A 22,639-nucleotide genomic window follows, 5' to 3' on the forward strand; every position below is an offset into this window, starting at 1 on the left:
GTAGTTCCTCAGTTCTTTCTTCTTCCCTTTTGGAAAATAGGGGGTTATGTTTCCCCTCCACCAGTCAGCAAGAACTTCACCATATTGCCACGACTTATATATGATGGACAGTGGCTTAGAAACTTCATCTACCAGTTCCCCCACAACCCACAGATGCATCTTTCAGGTCCCATGGGCTTGTACACCTTCAGGTTCCTCCAGTGGTCTCAACCTTGATCTTCTCCTACAGTGGGTGGTTCTTCATTTTCCCAGTCCTTGCCTTTGCCTTCTGGGACTTGATTTGTAGGGCTAAAGCTCTTGCTGCTGAAGACTGAGGCAATGTCATTGAGTACCTCAGCCTTCTCCGTATCTCAGGTGACCAGGTCTCCCATTTCCTTCAAAAAAGGCCCACAAATTCCCTCAACTTTTTACTACCAGCATACCTATAGAAGCCTTTCTTGTTGCCCTTGATGTCCCTGGACAAATTTAATTTTAAGCGGGCTTTGGCTTTCCTAACCAGCTGCTTGGATGATTTCTCTGTTTTCCTCTCAGCCTACCTGTCCTTGCTTCCACCCTCTGTAGGCCTCCTTTTTCTGCTTGAGTTTGGCCAGGAGCTCCTTGTTCATCCATGCAGGCCTCTGGGCATTTTTGCCTGACTCCCTCTTTGGTAGAATGCATTACTCCTGAGCTTGAAGGAGGTGATCCTTGAATATTAAGCAGATTTCTTGGGCCCCTCTTCCCTCCAAGGCTTTCTCCCACGGTATTCTACCAAGCAGATCTCTGAAGAGGCCAAAGTCTGCTCTGCCAAAGTCCAGGACAGCATGTTGGCTGTGTTTCCCCCTTGCTGTCCTCAGGACCCTAAATTGCACCATTTCACGGTTGCTGCAGCCAAGGTTGCCGTTGAGCTTCACTTTCCCCACCAGCCCTTCTTTGTTGGTGAGAACAAGGCCTAGCATAGCACTGTCAGTGCTTCATGCGACACCCTCAGCGTTAGATACTGGAGCAAACTCTGGGCTGTATGTAAAGATCATTTGCCACAGCTTTGAATAAGTGAAAATGACTTCCAAATACTAAAACTGAAGAATAGGCTGCTTACAGCAGGCTTAATGTCTTTAATGCCACACGTCTTTATGCTACAGGTCTGGTACCAGTAAAAACAGGGATTGCTCTTGGGTTCTCTGGAAGCTGCTTGAGAGGACTTTGCAAATCCTGGTACTTTTGCAGAGGGATTATGTAGAAGTAACTGATTAGCAACTTTGTGGTAGAGAGTTAGAAGAGACTGTCTCAGTAGAGGAGAATAAAGGTTTTTCTTGTTGAGGGGAGTTTTTATATACTTGTTTCTGTATCCTTTCATAGGAAGAAAATCTACTTAAAAAATTTTATTCATTTTATTCTCCATGTTTATGCCTTGCTTTTGAAGGTAAATTAATTATAAATACATAAAATGCTCCTATCTCCAACATGTGCCTCTCGCCCTTTCCCATGGGCTGTGCTAGCAGCCATGTAACTGAAGAGATTTGGCACAGTTTGGGACACCCTTTCAGTGGAAAACAGTTCACCAACGGTTAAACTCTCATCACTTCATGAAACTAGTGTTGATTTTCTGCACAGCTGTCCCAATGGCTAGATCCCAAACAGATGAAATGTGTGATGTTGCAGCGTGTGATGAGCACAGGAGAGGAGGTGGTGTAGAACCATCTCTAGTGGCAGACACACTGGGTTAAACACACTGTTAACGTGCAGTTTTATTGAAAAGGTGAAGTTGAGGGAATATCTTCCTGCAGAGGTCAGCTTCTCTCAGACACACACAACTTAAATTGACTGGCTCTGATAGAGGCTAGAGAATTTGGGCTTGTTTGGGTTTGTTGGCTCCACATGAAATTTGGCATTGCTCTTATTTTGGTGGTGCGGAGGGCCAGTCCTGAGAGAGGTTCTGCTTCAGTGTTAACGTCAGGCTGGCTGGATAGATGCTGATTGAACAGTGATTAACATTTGCATATTGGAACTTTATATTGAACTTTTAATCCTTTTTGATTTGAAAATGAAGAATCTTCTGGATGCTGACACAACAGTGGATAGTGTGTGTGATTTCAGTTTGGTTTTTGGGGAGCCTCATTGTGAGCTGTCCTTAAGGTCACGTCCACTGTTATACCCGCACAGACAAACTGAAGAGATTGCAGTAGACACTTATAATTTCTCCACAATTACCATATTTTATATTTTAAATTGCACAGTATTGAAGTTTCTTTTCATGCTGCAGAAAGCAAGTTTTTGTTTTACTTGCAAGTTGTAAAGTGTATGTAATGTTCCTATTTCTTCCATTAACCAGTAACAAAGGTGTTATAAATAGAGACAGCTCAACAGCTGGATTGAGAAAACTAAGTTAATGTGAAAAATTGTTTCCAAGCAGATAAGAGAAGCAGATAATCTAACCCCATCTGATTTGCAAGATGACATAAGATCAAGAGGATCTGCCACAGATGTGATGAGCAATGAATATGGCAGCAGTAAGTTCAACTTTGTAGATTCCTTTCACTTTTTTGATAGCTTCAGGAGAAAACTATTCTAACGTCGCCACTTTCCCTGATTTTCTTTTACTGTGCATCTTTTATTTGGTATCTGTGCCTTTCCTAGTTGGTTCAGAAGACAGTCACACTAGTGAAAGTCTACTTTTCCCTCTTTGTCTCTTTTCATACTGGATAGAAGACATGGAGTTTTATTGAGTCTTAACTTAAAATCATCATTGTCGTTCCTGGTGCTAAAGGCGACTTCTAACCTTTTTACCTGCTTAAGTTGGTTCGGGTCAACCTCTTACAAGATTTCAATCAGCTAACCATGCATTTATGCTAGCAGAAGGAATCAGTTATTTGCAAGCGGTTATGCTGGTTTCATGTTCTCTTCAGCTTTCTAACACCTGGGGGCTGTCTCTTTCTCTAGGTACCAGCTCAAATTTGGTTAAATAGGGGAAAATTACACACTGAGAGGGGTATGTACATCTGCTTGGTCTTCCTTGTCCAGTGGCCTGTAGGAGACTCCCCCTATGTCATTGGTCCCTGCCCTCCCTTTACTACTGACCCATAAGCTCTATGTCAGTTCCTCATCCACCTCCAGGCAGAGCTCCATGCACTACAGCTGCTCAGACACAGAGGAGGACACCCCCTCCTTATCTCCTCTGCCTGTCCTTCCCAAAGGATTTGTATCCTTCCATTCTAACACTCCAATCATGGAAATCATCCTACCTTTTCTCCGTAACGCCAATGAGTTCATAGCCCTGCAGGTGTGCACACATCTATGACTTTTCTTGTTTATTTCCCATGTGACATGCATTTGCATAAAGAGATTTAAGGTGGGCCCCTGATGAAGCTGATTTACTGGCAGGAATAGCTGGAATGCTTTTGTGTTGCTCTCAGTTACTCTCCTGCTGACCCATGACTTTTCTCCAGGCTTTGGTCATCTATCACCGACACCACTCCTCCAGCTGGGAGGAGTGGGATGGACTGAGATTTCCCCTACCCTGTAAACTTAAGTTTAAAGGCCTCTTCACCAGCTTGTCAAGCCTATGACCACAAATGCTCTTCCCCTTCTCTGACAGCGGACGCCAAGAGACCAGGTTTCTCTAAGTGAGTCCTACGGTCTAACTAGCCAACCCCCCTCCCCCCATCTGTGGCACCAGTCCTGCAACCATCTGTTGATTTGCCAGATTCAAGTGGCCCTTTCAATTCCCTTCCCTTTGAGCAGGAGGACTGATGAAAGAACCACCTGTGATCCTGAATACTTTAGTACTGCTTCCAGGGTTCTTTAATCCCTCAATACTACTCAGACTGCTCCTTGCTGCATTACTGGTGCCCACATGAAAGAACAGCCGCGGATAAGTCATTAGGCTGTATGAGACTTGACAGTCTCTTGTAGATCCTTGATATGAGCCCCACGTAAGCAGCAGACTTCTCTCAGGAGAACATTAGTTTGGCAAATGGGTGCCTCTACCTCTCAGAAGAGAGTCTCCTACTACCATCACCTATCATCTTTTCTTAGTTGCACTAGTTGTTATGCAGGGTGTAAATTGGGCTGCCTTACTCAGCTCCACTCAGCTTCATGAATCATGGAATCGTTTAGGTTGGAAAAAAACCTCTAAGATCATCTAGTCCAACCCTTAACCTAGCATTTCCACATCTACCACTAGACCATGTCCCTAAGCACCACATCTAACTGTCTTTTAAAGACCTCCAGGAATGATGACTCCACTATTGCCCTGGGAAGCCTGTTCCAATGCCTCACCACCCTTTCAGTGAAGAAATTTTCTCTAATATCCCATCTAAATCATATTCAACTTCCATTGCTGGCTTTCTAACTTCAAATCACCTCAGGACGAGTCCCAACATACTTAATAGCTAACATCACCTTTTATACAAACGACTGGAAGCACTCCATCATAACATGAGATGAAAAGATAAGGAATAGATTACCTGATACCCCCTGCTTGATCCTGGCTCATGACTGCCTCCTCTGACAATGAATATTCTTTCAGTTCTTCCAGTCTCTGTTGCAAGAAAGTCAATTCTTCTCTGTAGTTTTCTTCAGCAACTCTTAACTTTTGTTCAAAGTAAAGTCTCAACTGTTCTAATTCAGTCTCATGCTCATTTTTTCTTTGCTGACGCTGCTGTTCAAATTCTTGTTTTAAATGCTCTATTTCTTCCACCCGTGATGCACGAGCCAGAAGCTGCTCTCTTAATTCTGAAAAGGAGACAAGAACAATGTAAGTACTCAATAGTGTACAGCTCAAGAAGTCATTCTGTGAAGATCAGCCAAATATTAATTTTTGAGATGGCAGCAAAACGCTATCCTGCAAAATGCATAAGAAAACGAACTTCTGAAAAACAAAACTTTCCTTCCTCAGAAGACAGTAAAACAACATTTGCCATTTATACTGCATTCAGAAAAAACATTATCACAACAATCAAAACTTTCAACAGACTGTTAGCCCCCCTAGTTTCTTTGTGCCTTGGGCTTAGGCCATTGACATGTAGAGCTCTGCAGTAACATTTAATCTTCAGTTAAGATCATTTAATTTGCTCCATGAGAAAACTTCCAAAGAAAAGTAACTTTAGTGCTAAACTATGCAGAAAGACACTACACAAGAAAAAAAAAAATCTGGACTACTTTAGTAATGGTTTGGCTATCCATCAGAAGCTTGCACAGAAGCCAAATTCACTGGGTCAAAAAGCCACCTGGACACACACCAAAAAAAAAGTAGAATCATAGAATCATTAAGGTTGGAAAAGACCTCCAAGATAATCTGGTCCAACCATCACCTTACTACCAATCTCACCCATTAAGCCATGTCCCTAAGCACCATGTCCAATTTTTCCTTGAACACCCCCAGGGATGGTGACACCACCACTTCCCCTAGCAACCCATTCCAGTGGGTGACTACTCTTTCTGAGAACACATCTCCTAATTTCCAATCTAAACCTCCCCTGGCACAACTTGAGTCCATTCCCTTTAGTCCTATCACTAGTTACCTGTGAGAAGATGCTGACCCCCAGCTCCTCACAACTTCGTTTTAGATAGTTGTAGGGAGCAATTAGGTCTCCCTTGAGCCTCCTCTTCTCCAGACTGAACAACCGCAGTAGAAAACAGTCATCTTGGCTGCTTCAGCAAGCTACCCTTTATCACAGCACAGCCCAAGAGGATGCCACTCAAAAAGCAAATGTAGCTGATTGTCACAGTATGATTTTGTACACCCCACCACAAAACACACGTGGAGAAAAGAATCCTCACAGCAAACAGAAAGAATATGAGCAGTAAGCACATGGCCTAAGTCTGCTTCTTAAGGCAGCCATTGACAGGTACAGAGACCAGAGGAATCAAGTGACAAGCAGGGACTGGTGAGAACAGAGTTGGACTTGATGATCCTTAAGGGTCCCTTCCAACTCAGGATATTCTATGATTCTATGATTCTATGATAACACTAATGGCATAAGCAAGGAAAGTCCAATCTCAGGTAGGTATTACCTAACCAGCAAAGTCTGCTGGCATGACGTTAACATAGGAAAGCATTACACAATTTTGAATTAGAATGTCATTTTTTAGTCAGCAGCTAGATAATTGGAATGCTGCTCTGTGTTCTGAAACCACTGTGTTAAGTTCTCAAACCAGTTCAAATGCATTGTCAAATGACGACTTGAGTGGAGAAAAGCAGAGTAAAACAAAACATTAAGATGTCCTCACACAGAAAGACATACCCTCACCTGGAACATGGGCTTCCATTTTGGATTCACCATCTCAAAAGCATGATGGAGAAACAGAAAGGGTCCAAATAATGGTAATATGAGTGATTAGATGCATAGAAAGACATTTGAAGTGTTAATAAAGATTAGGGCTACTGAGAGGGAATATAGGAGTTCAAGCAAATACTAAGTCTTGCTGTCTGAATACAAAGGAAACACATACAGCAATGTTAAAATCATGTTGCCTGGCTGTTTTAACTCTTCAAAATTAATTCTTTCATTTATTATACATCTGTTGTGCACATACACCTGAGAGATTCACATTTCATTTCAACCAGAAGAGTGTCAACTGATTACTACACCATAAAGTTGACCATGTTTAATAATGTCAATAACAAATCTTAAGATATATAGAGCTCACCATGTCACATTTTGTCAATACCCCAGAGATTTTCTTTCAAGCTTTACAACTTTTTTAAAACTTTAATGCAGATACATATAAGACTAACCAAAAAAAACCAAAAAAACAGGAGCAGTGGATTGTTTTAAGTGATTTGTTTTTTAAAATTAAACCATCCTTTTGGAAAAAGCAGCTTATTTTTAGCCTTGCAAGAAAACAACATTCATTCTGATTTCAGTAGTATTACCCGAAGGTTGTTATTCTATTTTTAAAATACAGATATTTAATCTGAAGCTTTTCTATATCTAAGAATTATGTGTTTCAGAAGATTCAGAGGATGGTGAATCTCCAATTTGAGCACCAATGAAAAAGGCTTTTATTTAACTCATCTCACAACTGAAGAGGAAATAAAACATTTTTAGCTCAAGACATAACCTAATCGCTCAGTTTTTGAAAGATTACTGCTTAAAAAACAAACAAAAAAAAACCACAAAACTGATCTCCTAATTATATCCAAATAAAAGAGAACACCTTCACAGTTACACCAAACTTCTTGAAAACCAAACAGTCATCTTTACTGTCTAGCTACAATTAACAGTTTTCGCAACTGAATTTATAGCCCTTTTTCTACTGAATATAAATAGGAACACATTCCATAGACCACCATTTTCTCCATTTGAACTACATTACATTTAAAGCTGCAATTAAAGCGTTTTTCACTAAAGATTTTTATAGCACGCAGGGGTAGAGCAGGAGGGAAAAAGAAAACGACAAGAGTGAGCATTTTGTCACAGCCATACCATGCTTTCTGACATTGCAGGACTGACTAGTCGTACAGCGCTGACTTGCCTCTCAATTCAGAAACATTCTAGGAACACAATCACTAGGGTATAACCTACTCTACACATCTGTGACCTAGATGTGTGCTTCTGGTACATGATTAAAAGCCTTTCATATCAACAATGCATAGTTCCATATGAACAAAACGCATCCATTTTGAACATACCATTTAACTCCTGCCGATTTGCTCGGGTACTGTCAAGTTGAGACCAAAGCTGCCTGACTTCTTCTTGTGACTGAGTCTTGAATTCTTCATGCATGTTATGAAGTTTTTCCAGCTATGGAGAAAAAAATAAACTGTTTTGTTCTAATTGATTATTATCATGCAACATAGACAGTTCTGTCAGGACAAGGTAGAAACGCTAGTGACAAGCAGATTCTCAGATCCTGACCCAGGTTACCAGAGATACTGAGTAGTACTTAACTGTTAGACCTACACCTCTAACAGAGGGTTTTGTTCCTGATGCTGTATTTGTCATCACTAGCAAGAATTATTAGCTAGATAAGAAAGTAACTTAGGAACCAAAACATCAAGTGCATTAATACAGAAGGAGTGGCACTGAATTGCAGAACAGCAGTTGCGTTCAGAAGATTTTGAATCCCTAAAGACCAAGAGTACTTATCTATTTTATGAATGTACTTTGCATTTTCTTTAAAACCCCTAAATACAAAAAAGTTACGTAAGTGATGAGTACATAGTCTATTTTTGTGACACACAGAGTAATCAACCCTTCAAAGCTAAGAAGTTCTATTTACCTCCTTCTGAAGATTCTGCTCTTTTTCTTGGCTTTTCATCTTTATATCTTCTAGGAGTTGGTTATGTTCAGTCTGCAGCTGTTCACGTAACTTTGTGATGGCTAACTGGTGCTGTTTCTCAAGATCTATACATTTTACTATAATTAAAAAGTAATTATGTTACATCACCATCCTGGATGCTGAATAACATATGTAACCATATTGCGATGAAAATAAAAAGGCATATGTCCAGACAGAATGCTGGCTTATGACATTTCCTACAGGATTCACAGCCATACGTGTCAGTACTCCCAAATCATTACAAAAATCTTGAAAAATAAAGGGTTTCAAAGTCTAACATTTCTACACGGAGCTACCTAGCTCTCTATATCCCACACTGTTAACTAAGAGGTAACCAGCAGTAGGTACCAGAGAGATGAGCATCTGCTCTCTGTATATATAAACAAGCACCTTGAACTAGAAGCACATTTACCAGGAAAAGGAAATCAAACATTTTTTTTATGGCCTACGAACACAGAATTCCTCCTACAACAACACTCAGCAGCAAGAAGTAGAACAGATGACCAGGAAGGACTATGAAGACTCAGGTCCTATTTTCAAGACAGTCTCATGCCATCAACCCAATTTTGAAGTAATACATTAATATATTTTATGTTTGCTTTTTATATTGGTTTTAGAACACTTAGCTTTCTTATTGTTCAATAAAGAAAAGCACTTCCCAGACCATGGCACTTACATTCAGACTGTTCCTTCTCAAGAGAAACATGTCCCAGCTCCACTTTGACCTTTTCTAATTCCATTTCCAGAGCTTTCTGCAGTTCTGCCATTTCAGTCTGATGTTTTTCAGAGAGCTCTTTGCACACGTTTTCTAAACGCATCTTGGACTCTAATTCCCAGTCTCTTTTGACAGTCTAAGAGAGCAAGATATGAACATTGTTAAAGCAAACACATTTAGTTGTTTCCCCTCCACCTCCCCATTTTATTTTTTTTAAATAAATATGTAGTAGAGGCAGTACTTTTTTCACTAAACTAGAGTAGGAAGAAGTTACGTTTTTTCTTGTATAAGAACAGAATTTATACCTCTAATATCCGGATATGTTTCTCTTCCATTTCCATTTCTATTTTCTTTCTCTGATCAACTGTGAAATAAAACACTATTTATTAATAAATGTATGTAAAGTATCTTGCTTAAACGACAAGCAGAAATATAGGTGAAATACATATTTTCAACATCAAACTCAGGTCTTGAATAGGTAGGCATGCAGCAGCATAAGGTGCTAGGCTCTATCTAAACCCATTACGTAAATCTACTGTTACGTATATCCCAGTAAGTCACTTCCAGTTTAGAAAATGATAGATATTAGCAGTTACAACTGCTAAGACATGTCTAGAGGTTAAAGTCAGCTTAATTAGCAAAGTCAAGTTTACTTGAGTCTAAGGGATATGAACCACCTCCTTTATTCCTAATCATATTTATTCAAATGCATATCAATATCATTTTAGTTGCCAGTATTTCATTGCACAACATTCCAGCATTAGAATCATCTGTATCGTCAGAGACATGGCAAAAGAATTAGCAGGCAGCAGCAAGTAGCAAACTCTTCTCAAGTGTATTTTAAAAAAGTCTAGGAAACAGAATAGAAGTCAAATGCTATTCTCTGCTCCATTGTCAATGACACCTTCCCAACTCCTCCCTAGATTCTTTCCAACTTCCGATTCAGCACCTCTCTTGGTCTGTAAGAACTCTGGAAAGTGCTATCAGTCCCTTCCTCACAGCTGCAACATACTGTTGCCTTATCTTAAGGCATTACTTCAAGTTTCTCAGTGAGAAACAAGATCCCAGAGACTGAGATGGTACCAGCTATCCAGCCAGTGGTCAAGTAGAGGACAAAATTTCATCTATTTTAAAAGACAAGAGTGTCACAGCACCCAAATGAGTCAGGGCCATGCCCAGTCACCACCTTCCTCTATCCTTCCAGGTAACAGCATCCATAATTCTCTCCTCGCTCCTGCCTCACCTGATTCTGGACTTTTCTCAGTCCCTGCATGCAAGCACTCTGAAGCAGTTACATTCCTATCAAGTTACAGCACCAAAACGTAAATAAAGAATACTGATCCTGAGAACTACGCACAGACCTCCTCCTATTCCCAAATTCCACCATGCCATCAGTTTATTGTACTGGTGATTGCAAATGCCTTTCTATTCTTGAGTCAAACAGACAGAGCCCCAAAACATCATCCACCTCTCAGGAAAGGACAACTTTTCCTAAAATTTGTTGAGTAAAATTGCTGCAGGCCTTATCTTTCTTCAGAAATTCCTCAAGCTGTCCTACAATTCAGAAATTTTCTTCTGATCTGGGAGGGGGCAAAATGCCCCGACCACCATCAGCAGGCCTTCCGTTCTAATAGCTGCACCATTCCTCCTGGTGATGACAAAACACAACCTGGTATCAAATATATCAGAAAAAACAGCTGGTTCAATTTCTCACTGAGCCTTTCAGTTCCTTTCCAACTCCTTTCTCCTACTTCTGAAACATTAAATCGTGCAAGCCAGGAAAAATTTTCTATCTTGTTGGGAACATAGTAGCCAATGTTGACTTAGGACAATAAAAGACCCTTAAACGTATAGGGTAAAAGCTCTACACTTTGCACTGATTAAATTCTTTGGGACATCTCTGTCTAATGCTTTCTAAAACCAGCTAGTTCAGTATTTTTTTTTTTTCTTTTTAAATCAGAGGTAGTAACAAAACACCAATGTAGCTGAAGAAGAATTAAGGTTAGGTCTAGGTCTTACATGCTAAAACTTCATTTTTGCATGTAAGATGTCATCATGCACATGCAAGCCTAGCCAATGCCCCTAATCAAGGCAATGCCAGCTTTCAGTCAAAAGGCCAGCTCTACACCCTGATAGCAAGGAATAGAATAATACTGATTGGATTTCAATTTTAATACCTAATTCTTGCTGATACTTTGACTTAAGGTCTTCTTTTTCCTTCAAGCACTGTTCTTTAATCTTCTCCCACTCCAGCTGATGGCGGCTTTGCAGAATTGCTACTTCCTGAGCACGCTTATCATTGAGCATCTCCCGTAGCTCCACAAGTGCAGTTTCCTTTTCTTTTCTCAAGTTAGACTGAGTAAGCTCAAGCTGAGAGGTGTGCATATTATTTAAGCTTAGGCGTAAAGCTTCCAATTCGAGACTGTGCAGGGTCTGTAATGGAGAAGAAAAAGCATGTCCCTCTCTTTTTCACTGTTTTCATCACTAGCTTTAGTTTGAATGGCATTCAACTACTAATGCATCTAAGTTTTGCTTTCCTGTAGTTGAAAAATGTTTCTTCATGGCAGGGACAGAACCCCCAAATCAACTGACTTCTATTATAGATTTACAAATTATTTTCCATGTAAAGTAGGTGGTTTTCCTTACCTGCCTCTTAACTTCATCTCCAACCAAATACCTTGGTATTTGCCTATTCATCTGTCCATTTCTTCACAATTTCTTCACACAAGCACACCACATCCCTTCATTGTCTATTACACAATTCCTCTTATTTGCTATTGCTTATAAAATGATTCAAAGCAAAGTTCTAAAGTGGTATTGAAAAGTGAAAATTAAATTCACCAGAAGTATTAAACATCCGTCAGTTAGAAATGGCAGCTAAAACAGGCTGACAACTTTCCAATTCCTGTATAAACTACATAGTATACCAGTATCTTGTAATTAGACTTACGACTAGACAAGTTCTTAACCATTTCTACTTTGTATTTACTGGAAGTGTTCAAAAGCCTAGTAAATACTTAGGGGAAAGTCAGGTTTACATACTTAAACACAGAAGTAATACAAATTACATTAATGGAATATATACATTAATATATTTTATTTTATAAATTTGTTAAACTTGACATGAAAAATGACTGTTTTGTCTTTTTTTTTTTAAGCCATTAATTGAAGCATCAGATTTCCTGTGAAATTAATGTCAATATACAATAGCAGTGAGGATGATCCTGGGGAGCTCTTTCAGAACATATCAACTACTGCCCACTAAAGAAACATACTTAATTAAATTTCAGCATTTCATAAAATAGCATACATATGAGAGACAAAAAAAATATAAATCAAGGAGCCTTCTTTTTGCAAGAAATACAGTAATTACTGTGTTTCTTTATTTTACCTGTGATTGGAGCTGGGCTTGCTCAATCTCTGCTTTGTGTGTGGCTGCCATTTGTTTCCGAAGTTCATCCAACAGGTGTTGGTGTTCTCTATTTAGTGAAGCACGGAGCTCCTCCATTTCCTCTTCATGCTTAGTAATTAGTTCAGAGATTTCACGTTCATGCTCTCGTTCATGTACCTGCACAGAACACTCAGATAAAGGTTTATCTTCAAAACAGCATTTGTTAGTCCCACTAAAAAGTTCCCGGTCAAAATTTTCCCTTCCCCAAAGCCCCAAACCAAAGACAAACAGTTACAAATAGATTTTTCCACCTCCAAAACATCATGGACAAACAATGCAAGATGAGTTTATTTTTCTGAAATAAGCCTGATTACCTCATTTACCTTTTTTATTAAAGCAAGCTGTTCTTTTCTTTCTTCCTCTAACTTCTGCTGCTTTTCAACTTTATCTTTTATTTCATTATTTAATTCTTCTATCTGAAAACAGAGATAGAAACATTTGCAGTGAGTTCTTTAAGTATTCTGAAACCCCAAAACTGCCATTATTGGTGTTGCCTACCTCCTTCTTGTGTGTCAAACTCACTTTAGTTAATTCCACAAGGTGCTGAGACTCCATTTTATCAATTTCCTCTTTGTAATGTTTCACCATCTCAGACTGTGCCTCCCGCACAGCTTGTGCAGACTGAAAGGACTCCTGCAAGCGTTTTTCAAGCTCCAGCTGAACCTTCTTCAAATGAGCTATTTCTTCAATTAGCTGGCTTTCTTTCACGTTGTATTCAGTACTTTTTGCCTCTATTTCAGCATTAAGTTTATTAATTTCTGCATTATTCAAGTTCAACTTGTCCTCATATCCCAATCTTTCACACTCCTGTACTTCTTTGAGGTTTTGCACCTCAGTATTAAGTTCACATATGTTTTTCTCAAGATCTGCTATGATGCTAGCATTTGCTGCTAAAGCATTCTCAGCTTTTATTAGATCCTTCTCCATGGATGATAATCTCTCGCACAACACTGTTTTTTCCTTCAATAAGAGTGCTAAATTTTGTTCTTTGTTACTGATTTCAGCTTTGAGCAAATCCTGTTCTTTTAGCAATGTCTCTTCAAGTACAGCTTTCTGACCAAGAAGTTCTGTTATTGTCAGATTTTTAGCCTTCTGAGCATCAAGCTGGGTCTGCATTTGATCCCTTTGACTTTGCAGAACAGCCAACTGACGCCCAAAGAGAGACTGTACTTCACTTGTTACAGAATCAGAAGCCGTTTTCTGCTCTTGTACTTCTTTCACTAATTGCTCCTGAGTTCGCAGCTGCACCATCAACATTTCTCTTTCTTCCTGGAGGTCTTTCAGCATTTGTTGCCAGGTAGAGGATTCTGATGTTTGTGTTACAGGCTCAACAGCATGGTAAGGTTGGCCACCATTCTCACCCTGTTGCTTTATTAGGTGGCTTATTTTGTTTTCAAGTTCTTTCTCTTTTTCTATTTTCTGAAGAAGTTGCTTTTCACAACAAACCCGTGCTTCACGTTCCTTCTTCAGTTCCACATGCAGAAGAGAGAGCTCAGCTATTACTTTTTTCCATTTTCCAGCAGCTTCTTGGGTCTCCCACTGAGATTTTTCCAAGGCTGACTCCTTTTCATGAAGCTGTTCAGTTAGCTGGTTTAGTAGACAGATGTGTGAAGCTCTCTCATCATCCTTCACAACATCAGAGTTGCTTATTTTGTTTTGCTGCAGGGAACCATCTGACAAAAATGAAATGAAGTCCTCTACTTCCACCTCAGTCTTTTCAAAAGTCTCTTGAGCCAAACTGCTATGACATGTTTTTTCATCAAGGCCAAAGTTGAATAGAGGAGGTTTAAAATCCATGCTGGATTCTAAAAGCACAATACTGTCTGATCCGTACCTACTGCATCTATCTTCTTCAATGGCATAACCTTCAGAACTGCTTGACAGATATGACTGCTCTGGTCTTTCTGTGGAGACGAGATATTTAGCCAACATGTCTTCATCAACAGTGAAAAATGCAGGTTCTGACAGTTGTTCTTCAGACAGGTAATCTCCTTCATTACCTTCACTTTCTTCGATCCTTGAACTCATTATTTCTTTTGATTCACCTCTTGATGAGTCTACTCCCAGTTCGCACTGGAACTCTAGTTCTTCAGGAACAAACTCTTCCTCACCTTTAAACTGACATGGTTTATTCATCATCTCCTCATGTACCAGAGCTGCAGAGAGTGAAGCATCTGGTAAAGTGTGTTTTTCCTTCAAGATCATTAGATTTTTATTGGAGACAATCTCTTCATTGTATTCTTGCCTTGCATCTGCACTGTTTTCAGCTTCAAAAAGAGGCTTTTTATGTAATCCATGGATGCATGAATCCAGTTCCTGAATCTCTTCATTCAAGTGCTGTTTTTCTTGTTTATATTGCTGGGCCTCCTTGACCTGCTCTTCTGCCTCAGAAAGACGAGTCTTAAAGACATCAATTAAAATTTTGTATTGAACCTCAATTTCAGTCTTCTCCCTCTGGAATTTTTCCTGCTGGTTTTCAAGTTTCTTCCTCAAATTTTCTTTATGAATTTCAGACTCATGAAGACTATTATTTAAGTCGATTATTATGCTGTTCAAATTCTGATTGTGTTCTTCAGAATTCAGAGCAGAGAGTTCTTTTTTTAACTGTTCAAGGTCATTTTTATATTTTAAAATCATTTCTTTTTCATATATCTGCTTGGTTTCTGCAATCTCTTTTCTGTGGCATTTCTCTAGCTCAACCCTCAAGTTCTCTAACTGTTTGCAAATATCCTTTTCATGATTCATTTTCAGTTTTTCAGTACACTGCTGTTCTTTCATTTTTGATAATGTTATTTCATTTTTTAATTCTGTTATTTCTGAGTCCCGGAGAGAAAGAGTATGTTGTAGTACAGACAAGTTAAATCTTTCTGATGTTAGGAGATCCTGAAGACTTTTAATGTGTTGTTCTTTTTCTCCTATGCTTTCATATAGCTGCTGTATTGTATCTTTCGTACCCTCTTCCATTAGAACAAGCAGATTTTCCTTATCTTTGGTATTCTTAAAAATAAAATACATGAAATGTGATGTTTTACTTTCCTTAAACCTCCTGTTTTTCATGTCTCTTCACAAATAATATATACCCTTAAGTGCATAGAGCATCATTGGCCTAGGCAATATGATTTTTAAGCATATCCTTGACCATGGAATGCACTACGGAAACACTGATCAGCATGATAATATCAAGTTTTCTATGGAATAACAAATAATATGCCACTGACTCCATAAAGAAAGGAAGACTGTCTGAAATTCCATGTCTTTTGAATAGAAGTGAGTAAAATAATAAATTCTGCAGACACCTCTTCATCTCATATCCATTTACACACAGAAAACACCTTCCACTGGAGAAATAGGCCAAAGAACAGCAGTGTCAAATTTTGATTCATCTTTGACTTAAAAATTTAAAGACTTCTACCTACGGCATGGCTGGTTGTGTGCTTAAAGGAAATCAGACCTTCTAAGATACTCCTTCAATATATAATAGCAACCATAATCCCTATAAATTTGGTTCTAAAGACAGACTTTTGTCCCATGACCATACCACTTCAGCAGTTCAGAATTATCACCAGATTTGAAACATATAATTTAAGGTGGCAGAATTTTAACTTGGTTTATTTTCCTGAAATGTTTACATGAAAATGCTCCCTCCAGGTTTTCTCTTTTGTATCTGAAACTAACATAATTACAGATACAGTTAAAATGTATATCAAAATAAAAGTAACTGTTCAAATACAACAGTAAAATTATTACATGCTTGCACAGCAACCTTCATCCCCTTGAAGCCTCTGCCAATTACCTTTGTATGTCAGTTAGGCAGTGTGGTGTAAATGCCTGAAGTAACTAGGAAAATAAAACTAACATTCACATTTTTAAGGAAAAGGTACAGCTTTGAAGAGGCTTTCAGGGTAGGGCATAACTGCATTATCTGAGCGTTCCCTAGGCTCCCAACCTTAGATGCTATCGCGCTGGGGAAACTTGGTGTGCTAGCTCTAAGGAACACCACGGAGCGTAGAGTGGAGTGGAGACACCACGGCTAGGCTCTGTAATCAGGTGGGGCCTCGATTGTTCTTGTGCACAAAGCAGCACTTTTTGCCACCCTAAGCCAAAGACCTGTCATGTTTTGACAAATGCTGTACCCTAGTGTACTTTTTGCTCATTATAATATCATTATAATACCAAAACACACCTCCATCCCAAAAGCTACCCACCTCCAAGGTGCGACCACCCCTCACTGAGCATGCGCCCTGAATTTCTCGGAGCCTATTATTTTAAACGGAGACGGGAAAACTTTACACCAATCATAACTAAGATATGCTTGACTAGAGCCACTCAAGCTCCACCTAAAAGATAGAAAATAATATAAATTGGCCCAAGAGAGAGGGGATGTTAGGGAAGATACCATCGTCAGGGGAGATACCATCCCAAGGACATACAACATCCTGACTCCTGGGATCAGTCGACGGGCTGAGCCTCTCTTCCCCCCCCATTGGGACGCCTTTGGGTGAGATCTGAATATTTGCTTATAAATCTCTATAGAGTCTTTGATCCTTTTAACGCGTTTATTTCTAGGCTGCGCACCTGTAACACCTAGAACCCACACCTAGAACCCACACCTAGAACCCACACCTAGAACCCACACCTAGAACCCACACCTAGAACCCACACCTAGAACCCACACCTAGAACCCACACCTAGAACCCACACCTAGAACCCACACCTAGAACCCACACCTAGAACCCACACCTGTAACACCTGTGTATTTCATCATACTAGCTTGCTTTTGCAGATAGTCACTATCACCGGCAATCCAAAAGAACCTGATTATCTGTTGCTGTAATAAACCATACTTGATTGCATTGTGATAGCTCTCATTAATGCAACTAGGGTGAGGGTGGTTATCCGTGATAGTTCAGTGTTCTGAATCTAACCAGACCCCCAGACGGTTAATGCATTGTTGGTGAATGTCTGAACGGACCCCCAGGTGGTTAATACGTTTTTGGTGAATGTCTGAGCGGACCCCCAGGTGGTTATTACGTTTTTGGTGAATGTCCGAACGGACCCCCAGTTTTGGTGAATGTCCGACTGGTTCAGTACTCTGAATCCAACCGGGCCCGTAACGGTTAATCAGCTACACCCCTTTAACGCGACAGGCAGTCCTATTTCTGACTGCAATTTCTTATTATACAACAGTTGAGTAACAGAGTTAAAGACCATCTCTTCTGTTATGGAAACAGATTGAGTAATTTCAATATTTAAGCAAATTCTAAAGAGCCAGAATTGAAATCTCATTTCTTACAAAAAAAATGAGATTGTGAACAGCTACTTTGCCTTATCTTCTTACCTTCAGAAGAGTAGTTTTAATTACAGGCTAAAGAATAGTTTCAGTTCTGAAGCAACCATACTAGCTCTTGCACAAATTAAATGTTCATTACAGGTTCTTCCTCCAAAAAGGAATAATCTTGGCTTACACAACTGAAACAAAAAAGTGACTGTCTAGAACTCTTAAATTACAGAAGAACTTCAAGCAGTTTTACCTTCTGAGAAGACTCAAGCTGTACTTCTAGGTCATGTGCTCTCTGACGCAGCATCTCCAAGCGTATATTTTGTTCTTTAAATTGGTTCTGAAACAAGGACATCTGCTGCTGGGCTTCTAATACCTCTTTCTTCCCAGGGCTTTTACTCTTTAGCATCTCATTAACCTGAGCACATATGTATTCACAATCAGAACATTTATATTAACTCCTACACTAATCGCACCGCATGCATAAAATACACCATATTAATTTAATATAGATCTACTGTCTCTTTCATTCTCAGTGGATAAGAAACTTCCTAAAAAGTCAGTAGTATTTTAAACATAACTGGTGTCTAAGAACTGTAAAAATATAACGTTAAATTGTTAAGTAATTCATCTCTACGAAGCTCCCAAAATGAGACAGGACTTCCAACAGAATGGACATTCATTTAAGAAGACAATGAACAAAACTAACACTTTTTTCCAAACTATTTACAACTCAGTAATAAAGCGTTTTTCACTTCCCAACTCCTCCAAAATGAAAGTAAAATGTTTACCACCACCACTTTTAAAAAAAAAAGTCTGAGGGCAAAACAGAATGCATTTTTATTAACTTTAAAAAAAAATGCTTTCTAAAAACTTTGCTAAAACCAATAAAAATATCAATATATTCAAGACAGTACTAATATTTTTACCTTTTACAAAAATTGACACGACTCCATGAACAATTTGCACCATATTAGTAGCCTTTACTTATAATATGCCTGAATTGCTATTTAGAGGCATTATTATTGTATTTCAACAGCCTACGGAGAAAATCCCAACAATTATTTGTGGAACAGTTTTCACCATTACTGAATATTTTGTCAATACCATTTGGAACTGTACACAAAGCAGTATTTTTTGTTCTTTTCCAAAGTCAGAATTTCATTCAGCAGAGAATTATTTCTACTGTCATATACTACAAGCCTCCTCAAAGAACAAGCATTCAGGTGTTAATAGAAAGTAGCCACTCATCATCATTAAAAAAAAAGCAGGGTGGAAAAACAAGAATGTCTCAGAAGTTCTCTCCAGCAACTGAAAAAAACCCACAACCACAACTCTGCCTTGCCCTGAAATTTTCACTGCTGCATCACAAACTGAACTACGAAGAGGTATGTAATAAGCTTAGAATGTTTTGTGTGTTTCAATTTGAAATCTGTTCCCCCTCCCTCCACCTGCCTTTGTAAGGAAGCTAAAATTAGAGAAGGAGCATACCTGATGTAACTGAAGTTGTAAGTCATGGATCTGATCAGCTACATGTGAAGCCTCTTCTTGTAGGTCATTTCGATCCTTCTTCGCCTGTTGAAGGCAGCTTGTTAGTTTCCTTATAACTTCATTTCGCTCTTGAACAGTTGTTTCCTAAGTGAGTCACAAGAAATACACTTTTAAAATGAAAATATTCTTAGCGTATTATGAACAGAGTGAGCTTGCCTAAAGCAAAGCTGTTAGAATCCACTGTTAGATGGAACTTGTATTAAGTTCACACCATAGGATTAGGAATATTTTTGTTAAAACGTGTTAACAGGAGTGACAAAAGAGAAATCTTCTGCTGATCTCAAAGAGATACAGAAGCTAACTAAAACTCATTTGTTTTAAGCAAATGACAGGATACCATAATGAAAAATATATTTTTACTTGGAAATTTTGTAGCTCATATTGGTGATGTAAAAGCAATTAAGTTTAAGTCTTCCACAGGCTGTAACAGATTTACTTAGTACCCCCTAAATTTTTTCCTATGTCAGTTCTTCAGCCATGCAAGAGAAAGGTAATGAGATGGGATACATTAACAACAACTTTTGGTAATCACATCTATCTTTTCAAGGTGTTTCCTTACCAACAGGAAACATTTTTGTTTCCCAATCCTAAAAAGAGGAAAAAAACACATAAAAGAGAAAATTATTCTTCAGATGCACCCGATAACTTACCTTTACACAAAAATGCTAGCGAGGGGAAATTTAAAATATCTTTTTTAATATTTTTGGAGAGGGAAAGATATATGTCAGTTTAATAAAATTTATGTTATCCTACTTAATTGCTTGTCCATACTAAAAAGTGCACCCATAAAAAAGCACCAGAAAAAACACACAGCCAAGCATAATGATCTTTGTCATCTCAGCAGCAAAGAGTGGGAAAAAGGGAGGTCTGCCACCCGCACAAATATTTTAAAAGGAGACTAGCTACATCTACTAAGTGGTTTTCAGGTATATATCCACTGGAACAATGACACTTCAGTAAGCTCTTCCTTTTAAATAGTTTGAAGAATACGTTCTTTTGTTCTTGTTTTTCCACCATTTGAAAGAATGACCTTGATGTATATGTTTTTAACATCAGTATTTGTAAAAATATAAGCTCTATACTTTTACATTGAACCCCAATTCAATTAATGATTAATGCTGCTTTTCTTAGTGATTCTTGCAAGTGTTTTCTGTAAAGATTCACTCCTCAATACAGCAAGACAAAAATTAATAAAAAAAAAAAAAGGAAACATCCAAATTCTTCAGCTTAGAAATGTTTATCTAAGCATTTCAACAAAATCTCTCAAAATAAAACTACTTCAAATCTAATTTCATCCACATTTGATACAAATAATCCAAGGCCTGGACGCTGATTACACTAACTGACGAAGAGAAAATATAAGTATTGATTTTGGCAACACATGCTAACAAGGTGAAGTACTTTTCAATAAAAAATAACACTTAGGGTTTTGTGTCCTACATATTTTTGAATTAAAATAAAGTTATACTAACCCCATTGTCTAATTCTATGAAACATACCTGGAGCTGCATAGAGTCTCTCTGCTGGGTAAGTTGTTCCTGTAGTTCATCCATTTGTGCAGTGAGCCTTTCAACCGCTTCCTGTTTCTCCAGAAGTCTGTCCTCTAACTCAGCTATTTTAGTTTGACACATCTTAGCATCAAGCTCACTGCATTCTGCAGCAGAATTTATTGTAACTTTCTTCATAAAAGAAAAAAAATGTTTTTATTCACCAAAACAATATACCATTTCTGTTTTATAACAATTCTGGCTATAAATTCAGATGCAAACTTAAATTCTGAGCAAATTCTATTTTAAAAGTAAATCAACATTTAAACTTCATATTTAACAAAAAGAAATATTTATAAGTTCTTTAAATTTTATTTCAAATGATTTATTTTAATTCTTTAAAAATTCAAATATTTTCTCCATAGGTAACATTTTCACAAGATAAAGGGCAGAAGAGTTGTGATACTACAGAGCCAAACTGTGGCAAAGTGCCACGTTGGCTTCAAACAGCAAAACAAAAATTGAGTATAAAGAAAAAATTGCTACAGTTAACCCTGTGGCTTCTTCGGAGCAATATCATTACAATTCTGTTGTAAGACACAGTACCTTGCACTTCAGATTTATTTTTGTTTTTAAACGTATGAAACAATTAAAGAATAAGCCTACTTTTAAATTAAAAACATAATTCAAATTCATCCAGACAAGTCCTATGATTTCAGTACACTTTTCTTACCAGCCAATTTCACAACTAGTACACATGTGCCTGTAAATGCCAGCTTTAACTATAAAAAGGCATTTGATAAGAATGCTGAGTATCTATACACACACAGCACTTTAGTAACCAGTTATACTCTTCCTTTAGATACATATCAGCACCTTTTACTAAGTGTACAGAAAGAATTCACACTTACTTCAGCAGCATGATCATTCACTGCATCATGGATGGACATATCAGCACTCCTCTGGTAAGCAAACATAAAACAAACACCAAATCACAGACGTTTTAAAGGTACATAAGGAAAAGCAGAATTATTTTGGAAACACTCTAAGCACAAGCGAGAAAGGTCCACACTGCAAGACAACACACAAATGACAGAGAGAGAGACTGACTTAAACATTTATTTGGATGATCATCCATGGTCAAACCAATTAAATAAATAAATGCAGAATTTTTATAATTATTATGAATGACTAATAAAAAAATTTAGGGCTAAGTCTCACCATAAAAATTCAATGTTTTACCTCCTGCTTTTGTGGCCTGCAAGTACAGTTGATCACTCTTTAATCTACCACTAAATATTAGTGTGTTAATTGACAGAATGAGTTCAGAAATATGAAACTCATTCAGTTACAAAAGCAATACTATTTTCTGATGCATATTCTTACTGTAGCATAGTATCTTCAAAGACATTAAACTATCACCAGACTTACCCATAATACAAAATAAAATGACTTTAGCACTATTTAGAAAAGGGAGCCAACAGCCCTGCTTTTATGTTGAATCAGCACCAAGTCTCCACTGACCACTGTCTACATCACCTAGAAAGTAATTCCATTTACTTTATAAGCAGGGTATTATGACAGAAGGTTTTTACTAGCAATGAACTTAAAACTCTTAAGTTCACATGAATTTAACAAGAGCACTGCTGCTAACACTACAGTTAAATGACAAAAATACTGCAAACTTTTTTTCTAATGCTGACAGTTTAGCATGCAGTTTCATAAAAGCCTTTCTAATTCTCGTGATACATTCAAGATATCCTCAAAGCACTAGCAATACTGTCACAACAGACGGAATAATAAACAAAATGGTATTCTGCATTGTTTCAGGTTTGTATATATCCTAGTTTGATGCTACTGTTGTATTTCTGAAAATACATCAAGCTTCTTTTTAT

The 22,639-nt window shown here is 38.2% G+C and overlaps 1 protein-coding gene across 12 annotated transcripts in view; it reads right to left on the reverse strand.

Annotated features, from left to right (window-relative positions):
- PCNT (pericentrin) overlaps window positions 1-22,639 on the reverse strand; it is an 81,765-nt gene that overhangs the window by 53,602 nt on the left and 5,524 nt on the right. For 5 of the 12 annotated variants that reach the window (XM_068686053.1, XM_068686047.1, XM_068686049.1 and 2 more), the window contains exons 3-16: window positions 21,656-21,706; window positions 20,757-20,936; window positions 19,198-19,341; window positions 17,960-18,124; window positions 12,927-15,425; window positions 12,752-12,844; window positions 12,369-12,545; window positions 11,155-11,410; window positions 9,283-9,341; window positions 8,939-9,113; window positions 8,203-8,339; window positions 7,613-7,724; window positions 6,228-6,260; window positions 4,443-4,710 (exon numbers count right to left, since the gene is read on the reverse strand). In XM_068686053.1, coding sequence (XP_068542154.1) covers window positions 4,443-4,710; window positions 6,228-6,260; window positions 7,613-7,724; window positions 8,203-8,339; window positions 8,939-9,113; window positions 9,283-9,341; window positions 11,155-11,410; window positions 12,369-12,545; window positions 12,752-12,844; window positions 12,927-15,425; window positions 17,960-18,124; window positions 19,198-19,341; window positions 20,757-20,936; window positions 21,656-21,706 — 4,349 coding nt within the window. The remainder of the gene's footprint in view (window positions 1-4,442; window positions 4,711-6,227; window positions 6,261-7,612; window positions 7,725-8,202; window positions 8,340-8,938; window positions 9,114-9,282; window positions 9,342-11,154; window positions 11,411-12,368; window positions 12,546-12,751; window positions 12,845-12,926; window positions 15,426-17,959; window positions 18,125-19,197; window positions 19,342-20,756; window positions 20,937-21,655; window positions 21,707-22,639) is intronic. The other 7 variants (XM_068686051.1, XM_068686058.1, XM_068686057.1 and 4 more) reach the window with 5 other exon arrangements.

The sequence above is a fragment of the Anas acuta genome, chromosome 6, assembly GCF_963932015.1.
Source record: "Anas acuta chromosome 6, bAnaAcu1.1, whole genome shotgun sequence".
Taxonomy (NCBI): domain Eukaryota; kingdom Metazoa; phylum Chordata; class Aves; order Anseriformes; family Anatidae; genus Anas; species Anas acuta.